The sequence below is a fragment of the Phyllostomus discolor genome, chromosome 11 (genome assembly GCF_004126475.2).
Source record: "Phyllostomus discolor isolate MPI-MPIP mPhyDis1 chromosome 11, mPhyDis1.pri.v3, whole genome shotgun sequence".
Taxonomy (NCBI): Eukaryota; Metazoa; Chordata; class Mammalia; order Chiroptera; family Phyllostomidae; genus Phyllostomus; species Phyllostomus discolor.
This window is the reverse complement of record NC_040913.2, coordinates 54,159,895-54,182,226: the sequence shown is the minus strand read 5'-3', so window position 1 is coordinate 54,182,226 and position 22,332 is coordinate 54,159,895. Positions and strand designations below refer to the sequence as shown.

The 22,332-nt window shown below is 36.9% G+C and overlaps 1 protein-coding gene across 5 annotated transcripts in view; it reads right to left on the bottom strand.

Moving 5' to 3' along the window:
* Positions 1–22,332, bottom strand: part of CLYBL (citramalyl-CoA lyase) — a 338,666-nt gene that overhangs the window by 58,978 nt on the left and 257,356 nt on the right. For 4 of the 5 annotated variants that reach the window (XM_028526441.2, XM_036011412.1, XM_036011411.1 and 1 more), the window contains exons 3-6: positions 9,630–9,818; positions 5,452–5,553; positions 3,623–3,716; positions 2,075–2,242 (exon numbers count right to left, since the gene is read on the bottom strand). In XM_028526441.2, coding sequence (XP_028382242.1) covers positions 2,075–2,242; positions 3,623–3,716; positions 5,452–5,553; positions 9,630–9,818 — 553 coding nt within the window. Of the gene's footprint in view, positions 1–2,074; positions 2,243–3,622; positions 3,717–5,451; positions 5,554–9,629; positions 9,819–13,416; positions 13,585–22,332 lie in introns of all 5 variants that reach the window. The other variant, XM_036011414.1, reaches the window with a different exon arrangement.

Genomic DNA, 22,332 nt, shown 5'->3' with positions numbered 1-22,332 from the left:
AACAGATCATGAGTGGCCTGAAATACTCATTAAATCATTGATTGTTTAAAAATACTACAAATAATCTCATATTTTATCAGACTAATTACCTTTTATTGGCATGGAGAAATATAATTGGGACAAAAAAAGACCTTCTTGCTAAAAACTGCAAGATGGCTTTAAGGTGTAGTTCTCTATACTTTACTGACTCGTTCAGTGAAATATATAATGGGCACTGTACCCTCTGTGCCTCTCTTTCCCCTCTTCCATTTTTTGTGTGATTTAATACTCCCTGTTGTTGAGAAACAATAATGCCAAGCCCATAAGCTCCTCATGCTGAGTTGGGCACAATTTAGAAATTTAAATCTGATTTGAAATAACTTGTCTTCTGTGATTGAATTAGGGACCAATTTAACTCAGTCCTGTATCTTGGAGAAACTCTCAAACTCCTTTAAAAGTTTTGGAGCAAACGTTTACCCCAGAGGAAACTAAGGACACCCAGATTATACTAAATGATGGTGGCAGAGGCCTGCATCCATTCAGTGTTTCTATTTTTTATTGCATTAGTGCCCATTTCATAGCAACATCTGGCTGCTTGGCAGCCAATGTCACACATTTTAGATCAACAACAACAGGGTCTATTAGATAGATTTCATGGAGTTTTTCTCCAACTTTTCCATTTGGGCCACATCCTAAACAGTTGTTAGAAAAAGCCTGGTGACTCTCAGTCACTATTAAATGTAGGGAGGAATTATTAATAGTTCAGATGATTAAAAATATTTCACTATAAGAGATTGCATTTATTTATTAAACCAATTTGGTGGGTCACATTTTAACTCTTTATGTTAAAAACACAATTAAATGTCAGAGCTTTATTTAATTCTAATAAAACACTTAAATTGTTTCTTAAGCCTTTCAATTTTATTTTGGGTTAAATCACCATCAAGATACCTTTTACATTTAAAGTCACCTTATGAAATGTTTCTTTAGTAATCCCTAACTGGACACATTTCAAAACTATTTACCAGAGGGATAGCATGGATGCTTGTCTCTTCTCCCTATTATTTGGGTATATTTCTACCATGATATTCTTAGAACTTGCAGCAGAAGAACAAAAAGAATATAAGATTTTATGGTGTTTTTTTATAGTGTTGCACTTGTGTGTATGCAATTGCAAACAAGTGTCTGGGCATAGAATCCTATTGTGGTTTCTCAAAATATAGATTTCTGTTGCAAAAACACAATTTTCGGTTGCTCCCTGGGCTCCTAGGGACCTGAGTGATCAGGTACACCAATCCACAGATATCCAGCCACCTGCACTCCAGGACTGGATTGCGAGGGGCCACTGATCTGAGTGCCCACCAATGCCTGTAGGTGTTGCCAGGTGTATAGGCACTTACTGGGAGGTGGGAGAGGAAAAAAGGGGCTTTGAAGTGGCAGAAGAATAAAAACCTACTTATGAGTGAAAAAAATTTTTTTAATAGGCGGAATTTTTTTTCAGAAATAAATTAATATTTTGACTACTGGAAGAAATTTTTCTTTGACCCATCAACCCAAACTGTTAAGGCAGTTCACCCCAAAATACTTTTTTTTCTGTTTTGGTTTTGATAGAGAGAGAGAGAGAGAGAGAGATTGATTCATCTGTTCTTCCACTTACTCATGAATTCATTGGTTCACTCCTCCATGTGCCCTGACCAGGGTTCAAATCCACAACCCTGGTGCATCGTGATGATGCTCCAACTAACAGAGCTACCTGGCGAGAGCCACCCAAAAACACTTCTGTAATAGCCTCATCTCTTGCCTTGTGTCAGCAAAAACTGTAACAAAATACTTAAGAGGACAGAAAAAAAAATCCCTAATATAAAGAGAAAATAAAATAAGTGAATTTGTTTGTCGATTGGCAGAACCAAAGAAAAACCTGACAATTTGTTGGGCAGATTCATGCCCTGGATAGCTTTGTCATGTTTCAAATAGTGGAATAAGTATGTGAAATACCAGGCTATATTAGGAAAACTAATTTCTGGTTAAATTTTTATCATTCTGGAATGTTTGCAAATCTAGACACTGCTTTTTAAGATATCATCAAGAATCGTACCAGTAAATCCCATTGTAGCTCCTTCTCTGGACTGCCTGAGAAGCCCCTCTTCATCTCGAAAGTCAATGTATACCAGGTCTATGGCCTGTAGCCCAAAGGCCTTTGCTACAACAATAATCTTTTGTCGGGCATAGAGAATATCTTGGGTTTCTTTACTACTTGTTGCACCTGAAAATGGGATATTGACAGAGAAAGGAGACATTAACTTTGGAAACTGAACTCATACATAAGTTATAAAAACAGTTTGTAAAGATATCTATGTTCTCCTGACAATTGCTCCCTAGCAAAGTGATGATTCAAATATAAACAAAGAGAGAGAGATTGTGGAAGCAGAGTTAAATCTCATGTGTCACACTTGCAAGGCATCTTTCAGTATAATTTCTTGTTCGTGCATCAAGAAAAGGCCCGTCCACATCTCAGGGACTAGGATCTCGAATGATCTGACAGGTCACCAATGACTCCTAGTTTGTTTTTTTCCTTCTTTCCATTACTTGGAAAGTGTCAGTCTAAAGGTAGCACCACAAAAGGTGGCCAAACAGCTGCACAAGGAAATGGTTAACTTCTCTCACTGAGCCCAGAATTTCATGTGTTGTCGTTGCAATGCTCTGTTATAACTGAGGTTCTGAGCCAAATACTGCAGCTTCAGGTTTTGGATGGAGAACTTAGGGAAACAGAAGGCAGAAAGTGTCTACTAAACTATTGCCAACTCACTTTTTTGGAAGGACTGGTATTAAAATAATTTCCTTTTTTCACCCCAGGAGTGGGAGGGAGTGTCTGTTTATATTTGCTCAGGGAAAGCTTCTGTCTTCAGTCACTGGGACTGCGCTCTTCAGGTCACAAGGATACATTGGGAACACTTGTGTCCTTGGCCTCTTTTCTAGATGCACTCACAGTCTCTGGTTATACATGCACTCAGACCAGAGGCATTGTGCCCAAGAGATAGGGAAGATCAGTGAAAACAAGCATACTATCTTAATATTTAATAATAAGAGTTCTGAAATATATTCTAGGAGGAACTGAAAATCTATTTTAAATAATATTTACATATTACATTTCATATAGAAAAGTATTCATTAAAGCAAATGTGAAATCGCTTTAAGTTTGTGTTAGGAGTCTTGATGGTCTTTAAACTGACATGAAAACAAAATATTTAAGCAGTCGAGAGGTTTTGCGTAATACTTATTATGAACAAAGTAGATGCCGTATATTCCTGAACATGTCTGAGGCTGCAACAGGCTTTTTATTAGTTATTTTATAATCAAATAGAAATAATAATGCTGTGTTTTGAAAGCAAGAGAACTATGAGGTATCTTAAATTATCAACAACTATTGCCCATTCAGGTGAAAAACCATCATCATGGTTGGCAAATAGATATTTTCATGTAAATATCGATTTGTGAAAGGGCAAAGAAAAATATATGCACATGTACACAGAAGAGTGAGAGAGAGAGGGAGACAGATAGGTAGATAGGTTGGTAGATAGATAGACAGACAGATAGAAAGATAGATAGATAGATAGATAGATAGATAGATATGAGTCTTTGACACCTATGCTGGCTCGAAAATCTTCTCCTCCAAAAACGACAGCATCTAGAAAAAGACCCACTTGAGGCCCGGTCTTTACTGCTTCTTCACATACTGCCTGTAAAAAAAAAAAGCAGAACAGAGCAAAACTCACAGAACTCACAGAAACACACAAACGAAGCAGCATGGTATACATTTCAGTAACAGGGAGATCCAGCTCTTAATAAACAGTTTATTTAGGACTGGCTGAAAGCAGTCCTAAAAATGCAGCCCAAATTTACTCCTTTTGAAAGGTACTTAATATTGTTCAAGATAAGTATGTTATACATATAGCTTTGCCTAAATGGATTTTATTAATATAGCTATTCAAGTACATTAATATAGTTATAATGTTCAAATTGTAGTTAATACAACTTACAGAAAAACTTTGAATTAACTCATATTGATTGTACTATAAGTTATTTGTATTTTTCCAAGATTTGTTTTTGCTTTAAGATACTCAAACCATAAACACAAAGCCACAGGAAAGAGGAAAGAATTTTTATATTAACTAACTAGATTATTTGCATTATGATCAAGATTTCTTAGTAAATGGTTTTAGGATGAAAGGCATACAATACAAAAATCTACAATGCCAGATGGGAAAATAAAAATGCAACAAGTTATCCCAGATATATTAATAAGCAAATTTGACATTTCTATGTGAAATAAAGATAAGTAACATGCATTGTGGGCATAACTGGGAATCTACAAAGGTGGAGCTACAACATGCCAATATATGTGGGTGAAGAAGACATGAGAAATGAGAGAGGGCACTGCTGATTAATTTTAGGCGTTGTAAGTGCTTTCAGGCGTTGTCAGTACATTATGGAATGATGAAACAATGCTAAAAATTAAATCTTTATATGAGTCTAGCTGCATCTAAGGGATATGCTTTGATTATATTCCCAGAATTACAGGGTGGGCTGGAAGAATTTATGGTTAGTGGTGTAAACACACTTGATCACAAGGCTTGAAGCAGCTCCCCAAACATTTGCCCTCTGCCCCTCCTGCGTGGTCCAATAGTTCTCAAAGTTTCGTCTTAGAATGTTTACTCACATATAAGTTCAACTATCTTTTTGTTTTGTTTTTAGAGATTTGTTTTCTCCTGCTCTGAGACAGGGTGCTACATTGATGTTCACAAGTCAGGTGGTGGTATGTGAGGTGTACATTAGAAAACAATTTAAAAACCCACTGATAAAGGGATTTTTTTTTTACAAGCTAGCTGTTTTTTTATTAAGGCAAACGGTTTGATGCAACCATACAATGCTGGAAAACACTTGGCTCAGATAATTTTTCTGAAGGTATATTAGGAAATATTTTATGTTCTAACGTGGTAAATTGAAATAATATACTACAAATTATTGGTATATACTAACAAATAGTAATCTTATCAACTAGATATTATGGATAATGTTGTCAAAGAGAGACCAGAAAATTTCCTAATAAAAGGCAATTGTTACAAAAGAATAATTGAAAGTTAATTCATAAAGGTGACAAAATAAATTTTCATGCACATTTAATCTATAAATGTAATAATTCAAAGCATATATTTACATAGTGGTTATTCAATTAAAATTATTACTAGAAATCTTCAATTTAAATATTTAGGACTGGGAAGTTTTTCCTTGCTACTTAGCCAATTTCTTTTCTAAGATGCTTACAACCTTGTTTTGGATAATTATAGATAATAAATTGTACTCAAGGTTTATTTTGCTTATGGGTCTTTTCAGAAAGATATTTAAAGTAGATGTTAAAATTAAAAAGAAGAGTTCTTTGTAGTTAATAAAATACATACATTGGGGTTTTCTTACCTTAAAATTGAGCAAACCCATTGCAGTTTCCACAAAAGGGATTAAATTCACAGGTTGTTCAAGTTTTCGGCCTTTTAAGTAGAAGGAAAATTTGTCTGAAAACTAAAATCAAAAGTGTCATAGGTGATTAGTGGGGGGAAAATGTGCAATCACTGAAATGTAGACATAGAAATAGTATTTAAATCTTTGAACTGAGGAAGTAATATCCCAGCCTCTTTAGTCCACACAAAAGAATTTTTTTAAAAAAGGAAACACCAAAGAAAAAAGGTAATAAAGTTCCCGCCAAATGAAACAGTAAAACCCCAAGCATTATAATATTTTTTCCAAAGGAGCAATTTGAGGCCTAGGAGCTAGAACTGGAAGGAGAGATTCTTGAGTTTAAATGTTTTCCTTGAAAATATATTTACTTAAGACCTCTCACCCTCACTTCATTAAATGCAGGTGATAGGCCCCTAAAACAATGCAGTCGTGCCCGTACCTGCCATTCTGTTTTTGTTTCATACCCAGCACTGACATCAGTGTAACTGCTCAACAGCCTTCTACACGGAATCCATATTATTCATTATAGCATCGTTACCCTTTGTTCAGAAGGTTTTTCTTCATAATTTTTTAGCTTACCTAAAAAGACCTTAAAAAGGAAGTTTAATTCTTTGAAGACCAAAGCTCGCCAATTTTTTTCCATGAGACCAGTTCACAGCTAGCTCAGTGCTGCCAGTGGGGTAGCCCAAATTCCAAAATCTATCATCTGGAAACATACAAAAGCTCTTGCACAGATCTCCCTGCCCCCCTTTCAAAAGGAAAAAAACCCCACCGCACTCTAAATTGTAAATCTACTAAGTCTATCTAGATCTAATAAGATGTGGGGAGATAAAAAAACAAAAACAAAAAAAACCCAGGTATGACAAAAATATTTTTGTAAATTAAGATGAAAACATATATATCCATTTTAAATTTAAGGAATATTCAGCCATTAATGGATATCAAAGGAAAAGGGATTTTAATCATCTCTCCATTCAGTCTCAGTTGGGTAAATCATATCTAAGAGATTTGCATAAATATAAACCATCAAAGACTTTTCATCTTCAAAGGGGGTTTCAAGACCCTATAAGCTTTGTACTGTAATCATCGCAGGTCACCACCCTGCAGGAATAGGGCTGCTATGGCAACATAAAAAAAACTAATGCTGAAGGCTTAGCATAATATTCTGACTAATAGAAAGGAAACTCATTTTAAAAGCTGGCAGCCTATTTACCCGAAGCAGGATTAGAGGTGTTATTTCCCCTTTTAGCTGCCCCCTCCTTGCCTGTGCGGCACCCCCCGAAATCTAATCACTGGGATCTTTAAAAAGCTTTTGAGCAATTTGCAGTAACTTTACAATTAAGCTAAAATAAATCACAGCTTTCAGTAATGAAGAATTATCCCCAGTTGCTCCCACTGCCCCCTCCCTTCATCTGTCACCATCATCATCACCTTCTTAGTAACTTTGCAAGGAAAGGAATAACTCAACTAAAATTGCAAGAAAGAAGAGAAGGCTACAATTTAAAGGCACAAAATGTACAGTATTCCATGTAATTGAAAATAAAACATAACTTATGTCATATTTAAGCTGGAAAGAGGTGTTACATATACAGTAGAGAAATTTTTTTCTCATTAAAAAAAACTTGCAACATTATTTGCCCCCATGCTTTGTGATATAAGCTATAACTACAAAAATCATCAACTTTAAAAGTAGTAAACACTTTGCAATAAATTCCCTGTTCTCAGTGAGAAAAATCTTAACCTTTTGTTTTTAAGCCAATGGAGACATTTAAAAATTAAATATTTTAGCCCATCCTCCTTCCCCTCCTCCCCTTCTCTCTTAAAAAACTGCATTAAGTACGCACACAAAAGGTAACTAGTGGAGAAGTTTCAATTAATTTTTTCAAAAGGAGACGATTAAATGTTTCCGGCCTGGTAAAGTGTTCATTTCAGCGAGGTGGAGGGGACTGAGGGGTTGGGGAGAGGAAAAGAAGGGGAAAAAAATCACAAAGAGATTGGGGAGGAGATGAAGTAGCAGGGCTCAGCAATTCTTTCAATTCCAGTGCACACCCAATAGTGTGTTGGAAGAATGCACACTGCTCGGGATTTGTGGGAGAATTGTCCCGCGACAAAAGAGGCAGAGTCACGCTTGTTATAGTCCAATAAGCCGTGCCAGTCAAACAAGAACCCACACTATCGACAAAAGGCCAGCAAGAGATTCTCACACAAAAGAAAACAAGGAAGCCCATCTTTCAGTTGTGCATCAGGCTCTGGGTTTTATGCTTCACATAAATACAAACGGAGAGGAAAAAATAAACAGCCCAAAGACTTCTGTTAACTAGAAATCCTATTTAGATTTCAGTATGTTCCTCAAATCCAGGGATTTTAAAACTTTGAACAGAAGCCAGAGTTCAAGGCTGGGGTGGATCCTCCCTCTCAAATGAAGGTAAAATAGTGATAAATAGGTGTTAACCATGAAACCAAAAAGGAACAGTAACTTCAGATTCAATTTCAATCAACTTAAGACACATTTGAACAGGCTAGGAACCCCTGAAGATATTAACTTGGTATGACCAGTATCTCCCAGCCTCTGAGGGGTGACCTAGGAGAGGAGAACGCCAGTGTAGAAAGTGAATACGGGTCCTTGAACACTGGACTTCAAGAAGGCACCAACACGGAGCTGTCCAACTGAAAAATAATGGCAGTTATGTGTGTAATTCTAAATTTTCTAGTGGCTACATTAAAAGAGTAAAATAAAACAGGTGACTTTAATTTTAATAATGTTAAAATTAACAATATATCCTAAGTATTATCATTCAAATGTACAGTCAATATAAAAATTACAGAGATAATTTACATTTTTATGGGTGTAGGGTGGGGAGACTATGAAATTTTTAAAATCCTGTGTGTATTTTACACTTCCAGGACATCTCAATTTGGCCTTACCACATTTTAAGTGCTCAGTAGCGACATGTGGCAGGGAGCCACACATTGGAAAGCACAGGTCCAACTTATCTACCTGACATTAAAAAGGTGAGCAGTTTGCTCAGGAATTACAACAACTCAGTGTATTGCTACAGTTGCAACCATAGCCTTAAGAGTAATCCCAGATGTGGCATCAAAATCACAGCTGTCCACATGACCTTACCATGCTTCCAGCACTTACGTGTCATAGGCCCTCTCCCATGGAGTGGCACAGTGGAATGTTATTTTATTCATCAGAGATCTGCAGAATCAGAGTAACCCCTAAATAAAATCTTGCTGACCCCCACTTTAACAATGAAAACAATCATAGTATAATTAGGCCCATTTCAAAGTTTTCTTAAGTAATTTGACATGCCAGGTTTTTATTGGATGAAAAGTCTGTCATGAAACACAAACACACCTGTCAGCAATTTAAAAAGGAAGAACTAGAGAACTGTTCAGGAAATAATATCTGTGCTAATTAAAACCATTGATTAAAAGCTTCCTGTTTATTCCTGTTTGCCCTAAGGAGTAACCTTTACCTTTCCTCCTCTAGGTTCAATTTTTCATTTGCGTCTATGATCTCTTCCAATGAATCTGGTAAGGGCCATTTACATCACTGTTCTCCCAGGTAGAGGGGTAGGGCCTGGCAGGGTATAAGAAGGATCCAATTCTCAGGCAAGCTAGTTTTCAAGGTCTGCTCTGTAAGGCCTACTGAGGATGCTGTATTATCCAAACCACAAATCTGATTAGGGAGCAGAACCATCATTTCAAGAGTAGAGTTGTCCCAAAGAACACTTTGGGCAAAGCCAGGTTCTGTCTGAGTGAAAAATATGGTCTCTTGAAATCATTTCTTTTTCTGAATTCCCATTCTGCTCTGTGTATATATTTTCAAAACCGGAAACACTCAAATGCTTCCTTTCTGCTGCTATTTCCTAGCCAGTCCTGAATCTTTAATTAAAGCAAAGCATTAGTGTACCTGGCTGGGTAGCTCAGTTGGTTTGAGTGTCATGCCAAAATGCCTATGGTGAGGGTTTGATCCCTGGTCAGGGCACATACAAGAAAGAATCAACCAATGTGTAAGAAAGTAGAATAACAAACTGATGTTCCTCTCCTTCTCTCTTTCTCTCTCTGCTTTTATCTCTCTCTCTCTAAAACCAATAAATAAAAAATAAAGCTAAGGATTAGCTACTCACCCACTGGATTTCTTCAGGACCTTCCACCTTTGGTAGCATTAGGCTGGAAGGAAGGACCTGGGATTGTAAGAGGGTCTCCAGGTCTTCTTCAGCCAGACCACTGGACACTGAGTTGATTCTCACACACTTTTCAGTTGGGCCCAGATCAAAGTCTTCAAGAGTTTTTACTATTCTTAATCGAGCTTCATTCTGTGTTGATAAAATGTATCTCCTGTGAAACTTAGGTAGTTTCAGAGCCTGAGCACCATTACTATATCTACAAATTTCCTATCTACCAAATAAGTGGTATTTGAAATAAGTCATCCAATCTGATTGGTAAAGTGATTGATTTCCAGACTTCATTCAAGGTGATTATAACATAGGTGTGATGGCTCCTACAATGCCTACTGGCATACTCCTAAATAGTGGTGTCACCTTGCTCATTTGCATTACTTTTCAATTGCAAAGGTAAATTAATTGACAGGTAACATTTATTGAGAATTTACTAAGAACTAGGCATGGTTCTAAGTCTACCTACAATTTCTCACTGAATCAATATGAGAAGTTAGACAACATGGGCAATGGCAGTCTCATCTGTTGGCACTCATATTAGAGAAAAATATTGTTTTTCTTTTTCCACATGCTTCATGCATTTTCATTCACTTAAAAATTTTTTGCAACTTAGTTGAATCTTGACATTCAATTAGGAGAAGGCAGTCACACGAAAATGACACTCCACATTACAAATAAGCTCCAACTTATTCAGATGGAAGGAAATAGTATCACTAAGAAACCCTTTCGTGAAGTGGTAGACATTTTTTCCCTTTGATTTGACAGTCTTTGCGACAGTTAAGGAAAGCTGAAAAGTTGAAAGTTTGCTTCAGTATTTGAACTGTCCTCAGAAAAACTGCATGAAACCAAATATGTTATTCATTGGCTTTGAGCTGGGTTGATGACAGTGAGGGAGGGAGGGAAAGGAGTGCATTTTCATTGAGGGGGTGGTGTTTGGAGTTGAGAAAAAAAAGCACTTTGTTGGGAGTAAAAAGGAGAAAACTGTATTTGAACAATGATTAAAAAAAAAAGCACTTTGGGTCATTACTTCCTACCAATTTCAGTTTCAAAAACAAATTCCCCCAACTTGCCAACAGCCCTCAATACATTTTCTTTGTCAGAATGAATATGTATCACAAGCAGTTTCATTGGGAAGGGTTTTTATGATACTAATAAAACTTTAAAGCTTCTCACTGCTCATGAATGTGGTTTCAAAAAAAAAGTCTCAACAATATGCAACCATTTGAACAGCAGTGCTTACCTAGGAAAATAGCAAACCAAAATGGAGACAAAAAAAGAATTATTTGAGCTGATACTGAGTCTAAGTCTAATCAACGAGACAAGCCAGGATGGCTTGTAAGTCTACAACCTGGTGGAAGCAGGAAAAGCTTCCAAATGTGGTCTGAGTTAAACAGTGTGAGAAAACAGTAGCTTAGAGTTGTTAGGTCAGATGGAAACAGAGTACATAAGACCAGTTTAAGACAGCTCTGTGGAGTCCAGATTCACAGAGCTCTGACTGCCAGTAATTATACCAAACTTAGGAAAAAGCAAGAGAGCGCTGACACTAGCTAAAGTGAGTGGTGATGCAGCCATCATTGGCTTGGTTCCATACCATGCTGTTGGCCATTCCACAGCTATAAAACTCATCCACAGCTCTACCATACTCTGTTACATCTGATACATATGAAAATCCTGAAGGTGAAAAGTGGAAGTTCACTCAATCAATATCATGGTTCCAAGGCCATCTAGAGTTGGTGAGAGAAATGTTTCCAACTCTTTGACAGTGTGTGTATTAGATCCATGGCTTTCAGAGAACCTAAAATGTGTTGTGCTCCATGTAGCCTGCACAACTACAAACTAAGATTGCTGCAGCCCACAAACATTTCAACTTGCAGGATATCTTTCAATAGTGGGTCTGGCTTGCGAACAGTCTGTTGGACAGAGTGAATGGAAAATGGAAGGGAAGTAATTAGATCATTTAGCCTGAAATGCATTTGAAAACTAGAGTTATTTGAATCTTCATCTTCATTCTCTAATCTGCATGTGTGCTCAACTTCTTAAAATCGTTAATGTTGGTGTCAAACAAAATGTGACCTCTAAGCTGTAGCTTTTTGTTGTTTCACTTGGATTTGAAGGAGACTGTTTGTTCAAAGCTCATGTTCTACACCAGTTTATGATTTTTATCTAAAGTCAGATTGCCATGGTTTCAGCACATTCTGGTTTACTTAGTAAAATTCTGCATTTGTGCAATTGGCTGCAAATGAAGTACCTAATTCCAACTTTAGGCATAATCTGATTAGTACTTTTCCTGTTATAATAATGAGTAGCAAACAATCAGCATCTTATTAGACTTTTTTTTTTCTTTCTGGCTCAGAATTAAAACCAAGTTCTTTCCATTTCATCATTCTGTACCTTTCAAAAAAAAAAAGATGGCTTGGACATATATTGTCACACAACACCCTTATTAACAGGCTGTTGCTTGTTGAAATTTACATAAATTAAGTGTGCATCCCTCTGCCATGTATCCCAAAATGTCCAGCTTCACTGAAACCAACCAACAAGCATGTTGATTTTTTTTTGGTTTTTGGTAGTTTAATGGTGAAGTATGTTACTGTGCTAGCAAACACACCCATGCCATCTGTTGGATGAGAGGAAGGCAGTTTCTAAGAGCAATTAAGTTTAGTTCTGGGTGTTCAGCTAGAGAGAGCCGCAGTCCACCCAGCTGCGAAAAGAAAGAAATGGTGTTCATTCTGTTCTCTGCCTCTCCCTCTCTGTCCTCCTCCCCTCTTCCTAACACATACATTCTCACAGCCATCTCTTTCTCATTTCCATCGCCTTACTCCCTTTCACATTTCTGTCTTTTTCTCTGGTTCTTGTTTGGCCCTGACCATCCTTTAAATTCCATTTTGTTAGAGGGATTAGTAAAACACAGACCAGTAAGAAACCATCTTCTCAGAAGGGCTAGTTGAGTAATCTACTGAGATTAGTGGTTGCTGAGCACTCCCTGGAGAAAGAAGGAAATGAAAATGAAAGCAAAAAGAGGCCACTCAAAACAGGCCTTTTTTTGGGGGGCTGGGGGGGGGTCTATTCTGGTAGCAAAACAGGTTGTTCAAAAGGAAGTTTAGAAGGAATAGCATTCCAAATGTGCTAACACTACAAGATGGCTTTGGTAAATTATTTCTCATGCAGGATAAACTTGTCCCCCTAAGATCTGACAACCTGGAAAAATCAGAATAATGGAATGAAGGCCTTTACCAACAATTACATTAGGTCTTTGCAGACCTACATCACCACAGTGTGCTCTGTAGTGTGCTCGATTCCAGAGGTGGGCTCTGCAGACATCACCGAGAATGTCAGCACTGATCAGAATCTTCACAGGCTCTGTACTAAAAGGTGGTGGTACCAAAGTTCTGACATTCAAAGGACATTTTGTGCCATGGGCTGCTCAGTGCATCGGACCAGTGGCTAATAAACTTGTCCTTCCTTATACATAAGCCATGGTATTATGTGACTCTGTCTGGGCCAGGAACAGAGACTGGGTTCTTATCTATCACCTGGGAAAGAGACACGCTCCAGTGACGTAAGAGAGCGGATAAATCAACCATCACCAAGATCTGCAGACTCCAAAATTAAAGAAGAAAATATGCATGCAGTTGGTTCAATTGGCACCCATTAAAGCTAATAACTAATCATCCTCACAAGTTCCTAGCTCAGAATGATCAAATCTGCAAAGAAAACAACATCCGTCCACTTTTACACTCCAGTGGAAGAGGTGGTCCCTCGCGGCAGGGTGGCACAGTCTCGCCATCTGGAGAATAAATCGAGTGTGAAGTACAGTATAGTTTGGGACCAAGCTCCGTGGCGGCAACTCAGCAGTCAGTTCATTAGTTCCAAACTTTCAGGGATTAAAGCAGCATCAATTCTACTGTCTTATAGGAAGAGACAGACAGGATATGGGATTCAAGCAGGATTGTGACAACCAGGAGGAGCCCCTTGGGCTTATTTATAAAATTACAAAGTATAAACAGACCTAAATAAGTATCTTAAATAACAGCATTATCACAGTTTCATAACATCTGAATTAACACCTTTTCCTTCTTCCTCCCCCTCCCCACCCCCCACATACGCATTGAAACCTTGTATGTTAATGTATAGTTGTTTTTCAGAGGAAATTGCAAAGATGACCCTGGATGCAACAGGAGCAATGAGAAAGAAAGCTGTGCAGCAGAACTGAGATTTGGTAATTAAGAAATACGAAAGACTTTCTAGACTCCAGGGAGATGCATAACATTTGTGATTTTTAAAAATGTGTAATTAATATTTTCATCCTGCAAAAGGCAAATTGCTACACCTCATATCTGAAAGCACCTCGTATCTGAAAGCTACACCACATATCTGAATTCTATCTTTTCTGAATTTGTCTCTCATCTCATTTCCATTTTACCTAATTCCTAAAATGATGTCATAGGCATGGTGTGAAATAAATTTTGGGAAGAAGAGCTGGAAATCAGCATCAATATGAAATTACTTTCTGAAAAATTTGAGAATGTTTGGTTTAAAATAAATTCTGAGGTCTTTTTCATGTGCCTTTTTATATGTTCATATTAAAAAAGAGAGGTGTTTGTGACATAAAACATGTCATCATTAGCAAATTATAGTTTTGTATTTTTGTTATAAATATATAAAATTTATTATAATCACAGAGACTTATAGTGACTGCATTGGAAAAAAAGGCAAATAAATTCTCATTACTTATTACAACCTGGTAGTGTTTCCTTAGGCAAGATGATAGTGTTAAGTTTTTTATATCCCATGACTTTATCACATGAAAAACAAATCTTGGTTTGCCTGTTTTTTAAAACAAAATCTACCACACTATTGAACATACCATGAGTTAACTGGTTTAAAATTTCATTCATTAGTAACACCAAAGGCACAGGTAACATAAGAAAAAAATAAACTAATTGGACTTCATGAAAATTGAAAAAAATTTTTTAAATTTAAAAAGCCCACAAATGGGAGAAAATATTTGCAAATCATTTATCTGATAAGTAATTAACATCCAATATGTATATATAACTCCTAAAAGTCAATAACAAACAAAAATAATTTTAAAATGGGAAAAGGACTTGAATAGAATTCCTTCAAAGAAGATAGATATACAAATAGCCAATATCCACATGAAAAGATGCTCAGTATTATTAATCACTAGGAAGATGCAAATCAAAACTACAATGAGATGCCACTACATCCATTAGGATGGCTACTATTAAAAACAACAAAGCAGAAAATAACAAGTGTTTGTGAGGATGTGGAGAAATTGGAACTTGGGCACTATGGTGAGAATGTAACACTTTACAACCACTACAGAAAATAGGGGGATGGTTCCTCAAAAAATTAAAAATAGAATTACCATATCATCCAGCAATTTCACTTCTTGGGTATATACTCAAAAGAATTGAAGACAGGGTCTCAGAGAGATTATTTGTACACACATGTCTGTAGCAGCATTGTTCACAATGGCTAAAATGTGGAAGCAACTCAAGTAGCCATTGATAGAAGGATGGATAAACAAAATGTGTTTTAAATGTAAAATGGCAATATTATTCAACATTAAGAAGGAAGGAAATTCTGACACATGCTACAACATGGATAAATATTGAGGGCATTATGCTAAGTGAAATGAGCCAGTCACAGAAAAACAAATACTAGAGGGTTCCACTTATGTGAGTTACTTAGTCAAAATCATAAAGACAAAGTAGAATGGTGGTTGCAGGGGCTGAGGGAGGGGTGGAATGGGGGTTACTGTTTAATGGGCACAAGTTTCAGTTTTACAAGATGAAAAGGGCTATGGAGATTGATAGTGATGATGGTTACATAGCCATGTGGATGTATTTAATAACCACTGAACAATGTACTTAAAATGGTTAAGGTAGTATCCTTTGTTATGTATTTTACCACAATTAAAATAGGTAAAAAAATTCACTTATTGATTCATCTCACAAATTATTATATTTCAGAGAATATTACATGTTTACTCTGAAAACATAGGTCTTGTTAGAGCAAAGTTTCGGATGTGTTAATTATGAAGGATACATTAATACATAGGTTTATAGTAAAATGTTTCAATCAGCATTCATTTAAAAAAAACTAAGCCTAAGGATGTATATGGATGGATGACTCATAATATGTAATTGGCATTTCTGTCCCTGAGAGAGTTAATGGAAAGAGAAAAACCTCTACAAAATATAAATCTATTAATATACTAAGTTTATAATATGTATTAAAATAATTCCTTTTGAAGGTCTCTGTGCAATTAAAATATCTTTAAAAAACATTAGGCCCTGGCTGGTGTAGCTCAGTGGATTGAGCACAGGCTGTGAACCAAAGTGTTGCAGGTTCAATTCCCAGTCAGGGTACATGCCTGGGTCGCAGGCCATGACCCCCAGCAACGGCACACTGATGTTTCTCTTTCTCTTTCTCCCTCCCTTCCCTCTTTAAAAATAAATAAATAAAATCTTTAAAAAATAAAATAAAATAAAAGACATTAAAACAATGGCTCTGACCACTGTGGCTCAGTGGGTTGAGCATCATCCTGCATGGTGAAAGGTCACTAGTTTGATTCCTGGTCAGGGCACATGCCTGAGCTGCAGGCCCAGTCCCCATTTGGAGTGCAGTTGGAGTGTGTGCAAGAGGCAACTGATCGATGTTTCTCTCATAAATCAATGTTTTCTCTCCCTCTTTTTCTTCCTCCCTTTCCCTCTCTCTAAAAATAAAGAAACAAAATCTTACAAAAAAGACATTAAAACAGTGGCTTAAATTTGTCAGGGAGTCCTAGACTTTTGTCAAAATTCACAGAATGTACATTTCAGATTTGTGCATTTCATTGTATATGTTTTACCTCAAAAGGACAAAGAATGGTAAACAAATGTTGAACTCTAGTCAATGACATGCACACAGTGTATTTAAGGGGAAGGGTACTGCTGCTCTTTGTAACTTACTTTAAATGAATACAACTGAAACAAACACAAAATAACATTGAATGCCAAGTGTAATTTTTTAAAAAGTAAATGAATTGATGGATGGGTAGAAGGACAGATGGATAGATAGAGATTAAAGCAGGAAGAATAAAACATTAATGGGAGAATATAGGAGGTAGTTACATGGAAATTCCCTGTATAATCTTTCAACTTTTCTGATGTTAGAAATTTTGTATAAAGTTTGCTAAAAGAATGGAAAACACATCTAAAATGTTAATTTCTAGAGCCGGTTGATGAGTAGTACATAGGGGCTCTTTACACTATTCACTTTACATTTGCAAACATTTAAATATTTCCACAATAAAATGTTAAACACTGGTTAATGATCTGAACTTCATTTCACTTGTTATTTGTATGCAATAATTTTGTGGAAGATTATTTTTAGATGTGATTTTTTTTTGCTAACAGGTTTAAAATTCAAATGACATAATGTACCCACTTAAAGTACAAAAATTCAATTGCTGTTAGTGTATTTACAGAGTTGAGCAACCATCGTCACAACCAACTTTAGAATATTTTTATCATCCCAAAGAGAAACTCTATACTCTGTATAAGACACTCCCATTTCTCTCTACTCTGGGCAATGACTAATCTGCTGTGTTTTTTTATAGATTCGCTTTGGACATTCCATAGACATGGACCTTTCATAGACATAGAATCATGCAATATATAGTTTTTTGTGACTGGTTCTTTTACTTTGTACAGTATTTCAAGGTTATCATGTTGTAGAATGTATCAGTATTTTCTCCCCTTTTTTATTGCCAAATAATATTTCATTGTATAGATATGCTACTTTTGTTTATCTGTTAGTAGTTAATGGATATATGGTTTGTTTCCATTTTTGGCTATCAGGAAACATGCTCCTATGAACATGCATGTACAAGTGTTTGTGTGGAATCTGTTTCCATTTCTCTTGGACACATACCTAGGGGAAATTAGAAATGCTGGGTCACATGGTAACTCTGTTTAATTTTTTGAGGAACTGTTTATTGTTACAGAAGTGGCTGTATTATTTTACATTCCCACAAGCAGTGTAAGCAGGTTCTAATGCTCTACATCCTCACCATCACTTGTTATCATCCTTTTGATTACAGCCATCCTAGAGGGTGTAAAGTGTTTCTCACTGTGCTCATTATGGTTTTGACTCACAGTCCCTGTTGACTAATGATGTTGAGTATCTTTTCATGTGCTTATTGGCCATTTTTCTATCTTCTTTGCAAAAATGTCCATGCAAATCCTTTGCTCATTAAAAAAAGTTGTGATAAAATACATATAAAATTTTCCATTGTAACTATTTTAAGTGTACTTTTCAGTGGTCTTAATTACATTCACAGTGTTGTGAAACCATCACCACTAATTCCAAAAGTTTTTCATCACCCCAAACCCAAACTCTGTAACCATTTTGCACTAATTCCTCAGTCCCTCCTTCCCCTTAGCCCTGGTAACTTCTAATCTGCTTCCTGTATCTGTGCATTTGTCTATTCTATGAGTTTCATATAAGTGAAACCATATGAAACTCATAGAATAGAATAATATTTGTCCTTTTGCATCTAGTTTATTTCATTTAGCATCATAATATCTTAAGGTCCATTCATGTTGTGGCATGTGTTTGAATCTTATTCTTTTTTATGGCTGAAAATATTCCATTCTATGTGTGTGTGAGTGTGTGTGTGTGTATTACACTTTATAAGTCCATTCATCTGATAATGTACATTTGGGTTGTTTCTACCTTTTTGGTTATTGTGAATAATGCTAATATACTGGCATACATGTGGCTTTTGGAATCTCTGTTTTCAATTATTTTCGGTATATATCTAGTAGTAGAATTTGTGGGCCATACAGTAATTCTGTTTTTAACATTTTGAGGAACTGACATTATTTTCCACAATTTTGTCACATCATTTTACATTCCAATCAACAATCTACCAGAGTTCCAATTTCTCCACATCTTTAACAACACCTGTTATTTTCTATTCTATTTATTTGCTTTTTAAAAAAGATTTTATTTATTTATTTTTAGAGAGGAAGGCAGGGAGATAGAGAGAGAGAAACATCAATGTGCGGTTGCTGGGGGTCATGGCCTGCAGCCCAGGCATGTACCCTGACTGGGAATTGAATGCTTTTTTTTTTTTTTAATACAGCCATCCTAGTGAGTGTGATCTGGTATCTTACTGTGGTTTTTATTTGTACTTCTCTAATGACTAATGATGCTGAGCATCTTTTCGTATGCTTATTAGCCATGCTTACACTTTTAGAGAAATGCCTATTCTAGTCTTTTGCTCATTTTTAAAAAATTGGGTTGTTTGTCTTTTTGTTGTTGAGTTATGAGTGTCTTTTATACATTATGGACTTCAGATATATGATTCCCAAATACTTTCTCTCATTCTGTAGGTTGTCATTTCACTTTCTTTAAGGTGTCCTATGAAGCAAAAATTTTATAATTTTGCTGAAGTTCAATTTATCTATTTTTCTTTTCCTACCACTTTTTGAGACTATTGCCTAATCCAAGCTTATGAAAATTTATAGCGATGAAATTCAAGATGGAGGCATAGGTAGAAATGCTTTGCTTCCTTGTACAACAACTAATTTAAAAACAACAACAACAACAACAACAAAACAGCCAGAACTACCAGAAGATCAAACTGCACAGAAGTCTGATGACCAAGGAGTTAAAGAAGGAACATTCATCCAGACTGGTAGGAGGGGTGAAGATGGGAGGCTGGGGTGGAGAAGACATGCAGCAAGGCTTGGCAGAGTGGGGCAGATGAGACAGTGGCTGGTGGACAGGATTTCCCAAATTCATTTGCGGATAAGCCATGAGGAACAAATGGGAAGTAAGGTAAACCCACAAAACCCAGGGTTCCAGCACCAGGAAATAAAGCCCCCAAACTTCTGGCTGTAAAAACTTGAGGGGTTTGTGGTGGTAGGAGAACTCCCAGTCTCACAGGAGAGTCCATAAGAGAGGCCCACGGGGTGCTAGAATGTACAGCACCTGAAAGGGCACAATCCACTTGTGGGAAGTGAGGGAAGTGACAGAGAGCTGGGCAAGAGCCTAGCAAGGGCTGTTGTTCTTTTTCTTACCCCTTCCCCACATACAGCACCACAACACAGTGAAGTCGGTTTCCTGGCCCTGGTGAATACTTAAGGTTCTGCCCTTTACAGTAGAGCAGGTGCACAGAGACAAAGAAATATGGTCTAAATGAAAGAATAGATCAAAACTCCAGAGAAAGAGCTAGGCGATGAGGAGATAGACAATCTATCAGATGCAGAGTTCAAAACACTGGTAATCAGGATGCTCACAGAACTGATTGAGCTTGTTTGCAAAATGAAGGGACAAATGAAGGCTACCCAAAGTGAAATAAAGCAAAACACACAGGGAACCAACAGTGAAGGGCAGGAAACCGGGACTCAAATCAATGATTTGGAACAAAAGGAAGAAATAAATATCCAACCAGAACAGAATGAAGAAACAAGAATTAAAAAAAATGAAGAAAGGCTTAGGAAACTCTGGAAAAACTTTAAATGTTCCAACATCCAAATCACAGGTGTGCTGAAGGAAAAGAGGAAGAGCAAGAAATGGGAAACTTATTTGAACAGATAATGAAAGAAAACTTCCCCAATCTTGCAAAGGAACTAGACATGCAAGTCCAGGATGCTCAGAAAGTCCCAAAGAAATTGGATCCAAGAAGAAACACACCAAGACACATTTTAATTAAACTACCCAAGATTAAAGATAAGGAGAGAATCTTAAAAGCAGCAAGAGAAAAGGAGACAGTTACCTACAAAGGAGTTCCCATCAGATTGTCAGCTGATTTCTCAAAAGAAACTTTGCACCCAAGGAGGGGCTAGAAAGGAGTATTCCAAATCATGAAAGGCAAGGATCTACATCCAAGATTACTCTATCCAGCAAAGCTATCATTTAACGTAGAAGGGCAGATAAAGTGCTTCCCAGATAAGGTCAGGTGCAAGGAGTTCATCACCACCAAGCCCTTATTATATGAAATGTTAAAAGGACTTACCTAAGAAAAAGAAGATCAAAACTATGAACAGTAAAATGACAACAAACTCACAACTATCAACAATTGAACCTAAAAAACAAAAAAATAATCAAATACCTAGAACAGGATCAGAAGCACAGAAATGGAGATCACATGGAGGGTTATCAGTGGAGAGAGGGAGGAGGAGAATGGGGGAACAGGTACAGGGAATAAGAAGCATAAATGGTAGGTACAAAATAGACAGGGGTAGGTGAAGAATAGTACAGGAAATGGAGAAGCAAAAGACCTTATATGTATGATCCATGGACATGAACTAAAGGGGGCAGAGTGCAGGAGGGTGGGGGTTCAGGGTGGAGTGGGGTAAAGGGGAGAAAAACAAATGTGACAACTAAAATAGCATAATGAATAAAATATTTTGAAAAAGAAAATTTACAGCTATGTTTTCTTTTACGTGTGTACATTTAGGCCCTTGTATATTCTCATTCTCTCTCTCTCTCTCTTCATATATATATTATATATATACAATTCTGAATAAGGTGTGAGATGGGGAGGCTTATGATATTTTCATTTTGTGTTTTTGGTCTTTATAATTCAACAAAACAATGAAAATTCCCTGCAAAGAGGAAATTCAAGGGGAAGAAGGGGCTTACTTCCATCAGCCTCTTCACTCTGCTTTGCCCTAGCCCACAACCAGTGAGTGGTTAATGTTTGGATTTCTTGCTGCCATAGCCCTATCCATCTCCTTTCCTCACACTCCATCTCTTATTTTGCCCTTTCTCTACCTGCTGCTGATGGATTTTCCTCAACTGCATGTGTCAGGCCTTGTGTTTTTTTGAGAACTTTGCCAGGCACCTTCATGGCCTCTGAGGGGGCTCAGATCCAAATTCACAGGGAAATGTTGTGCTAGTGCTGAGAACATGTCCCTCACAGGCATAGCTGCCTATACTTTTTATATTTCTTGTTGACTTTATGATGTAGTAGTGTGGCTTTGAGGTACACTTTGTGCACAACTTTTTAAAAAGACAAAGTATTTACCTACTAAAGGTAGGTGTTGACTTTTTCAATGCTTTTCAATAACCACTGTGATGCCAATTTATCTGTGGACATTTGGAATCTGCAAGTGCATGGCTCTTCCCACTCTTATTATTTTCTTTGTTCTCATTGCTTGTTCTCACAGCATCAGTGAGGCAATGCTATAATTTTTGTTTTCTAGCAGGGTAGCAGAGGCACAAGGAGCATGAGATTTGTCCCAGGTGGGACAATCTGTGAATGAAGGAATGGGAGCTTTGGCATGTTGACTCTGGAGAGACCATTAGCATGGTGATATGATAAGGATCCATAGGAACACTGAACACCATTACTCATTAGGTGTTTTATATACTTAAGGACAAACATTCAAATATTTAGAGACATCTAGATAACTTACAGGATTTGGTTTTTTCTTTAGGACTGTGATTCTGGCCTGGCTGGTGTGGCTCAGTGGATTGAGTGCTGGCCTGAGAATCAAAGGGTCGCCAGTTCAATTCCTAGTCAGTGCACATGCCTGGGTTGCAGGGCAGGTGCACAAGAGGCAACCACACATTGATGTTTCTCTCCCTCTTTCTCCCTCTCTTCCCGTATCTAAAAATAAATAAA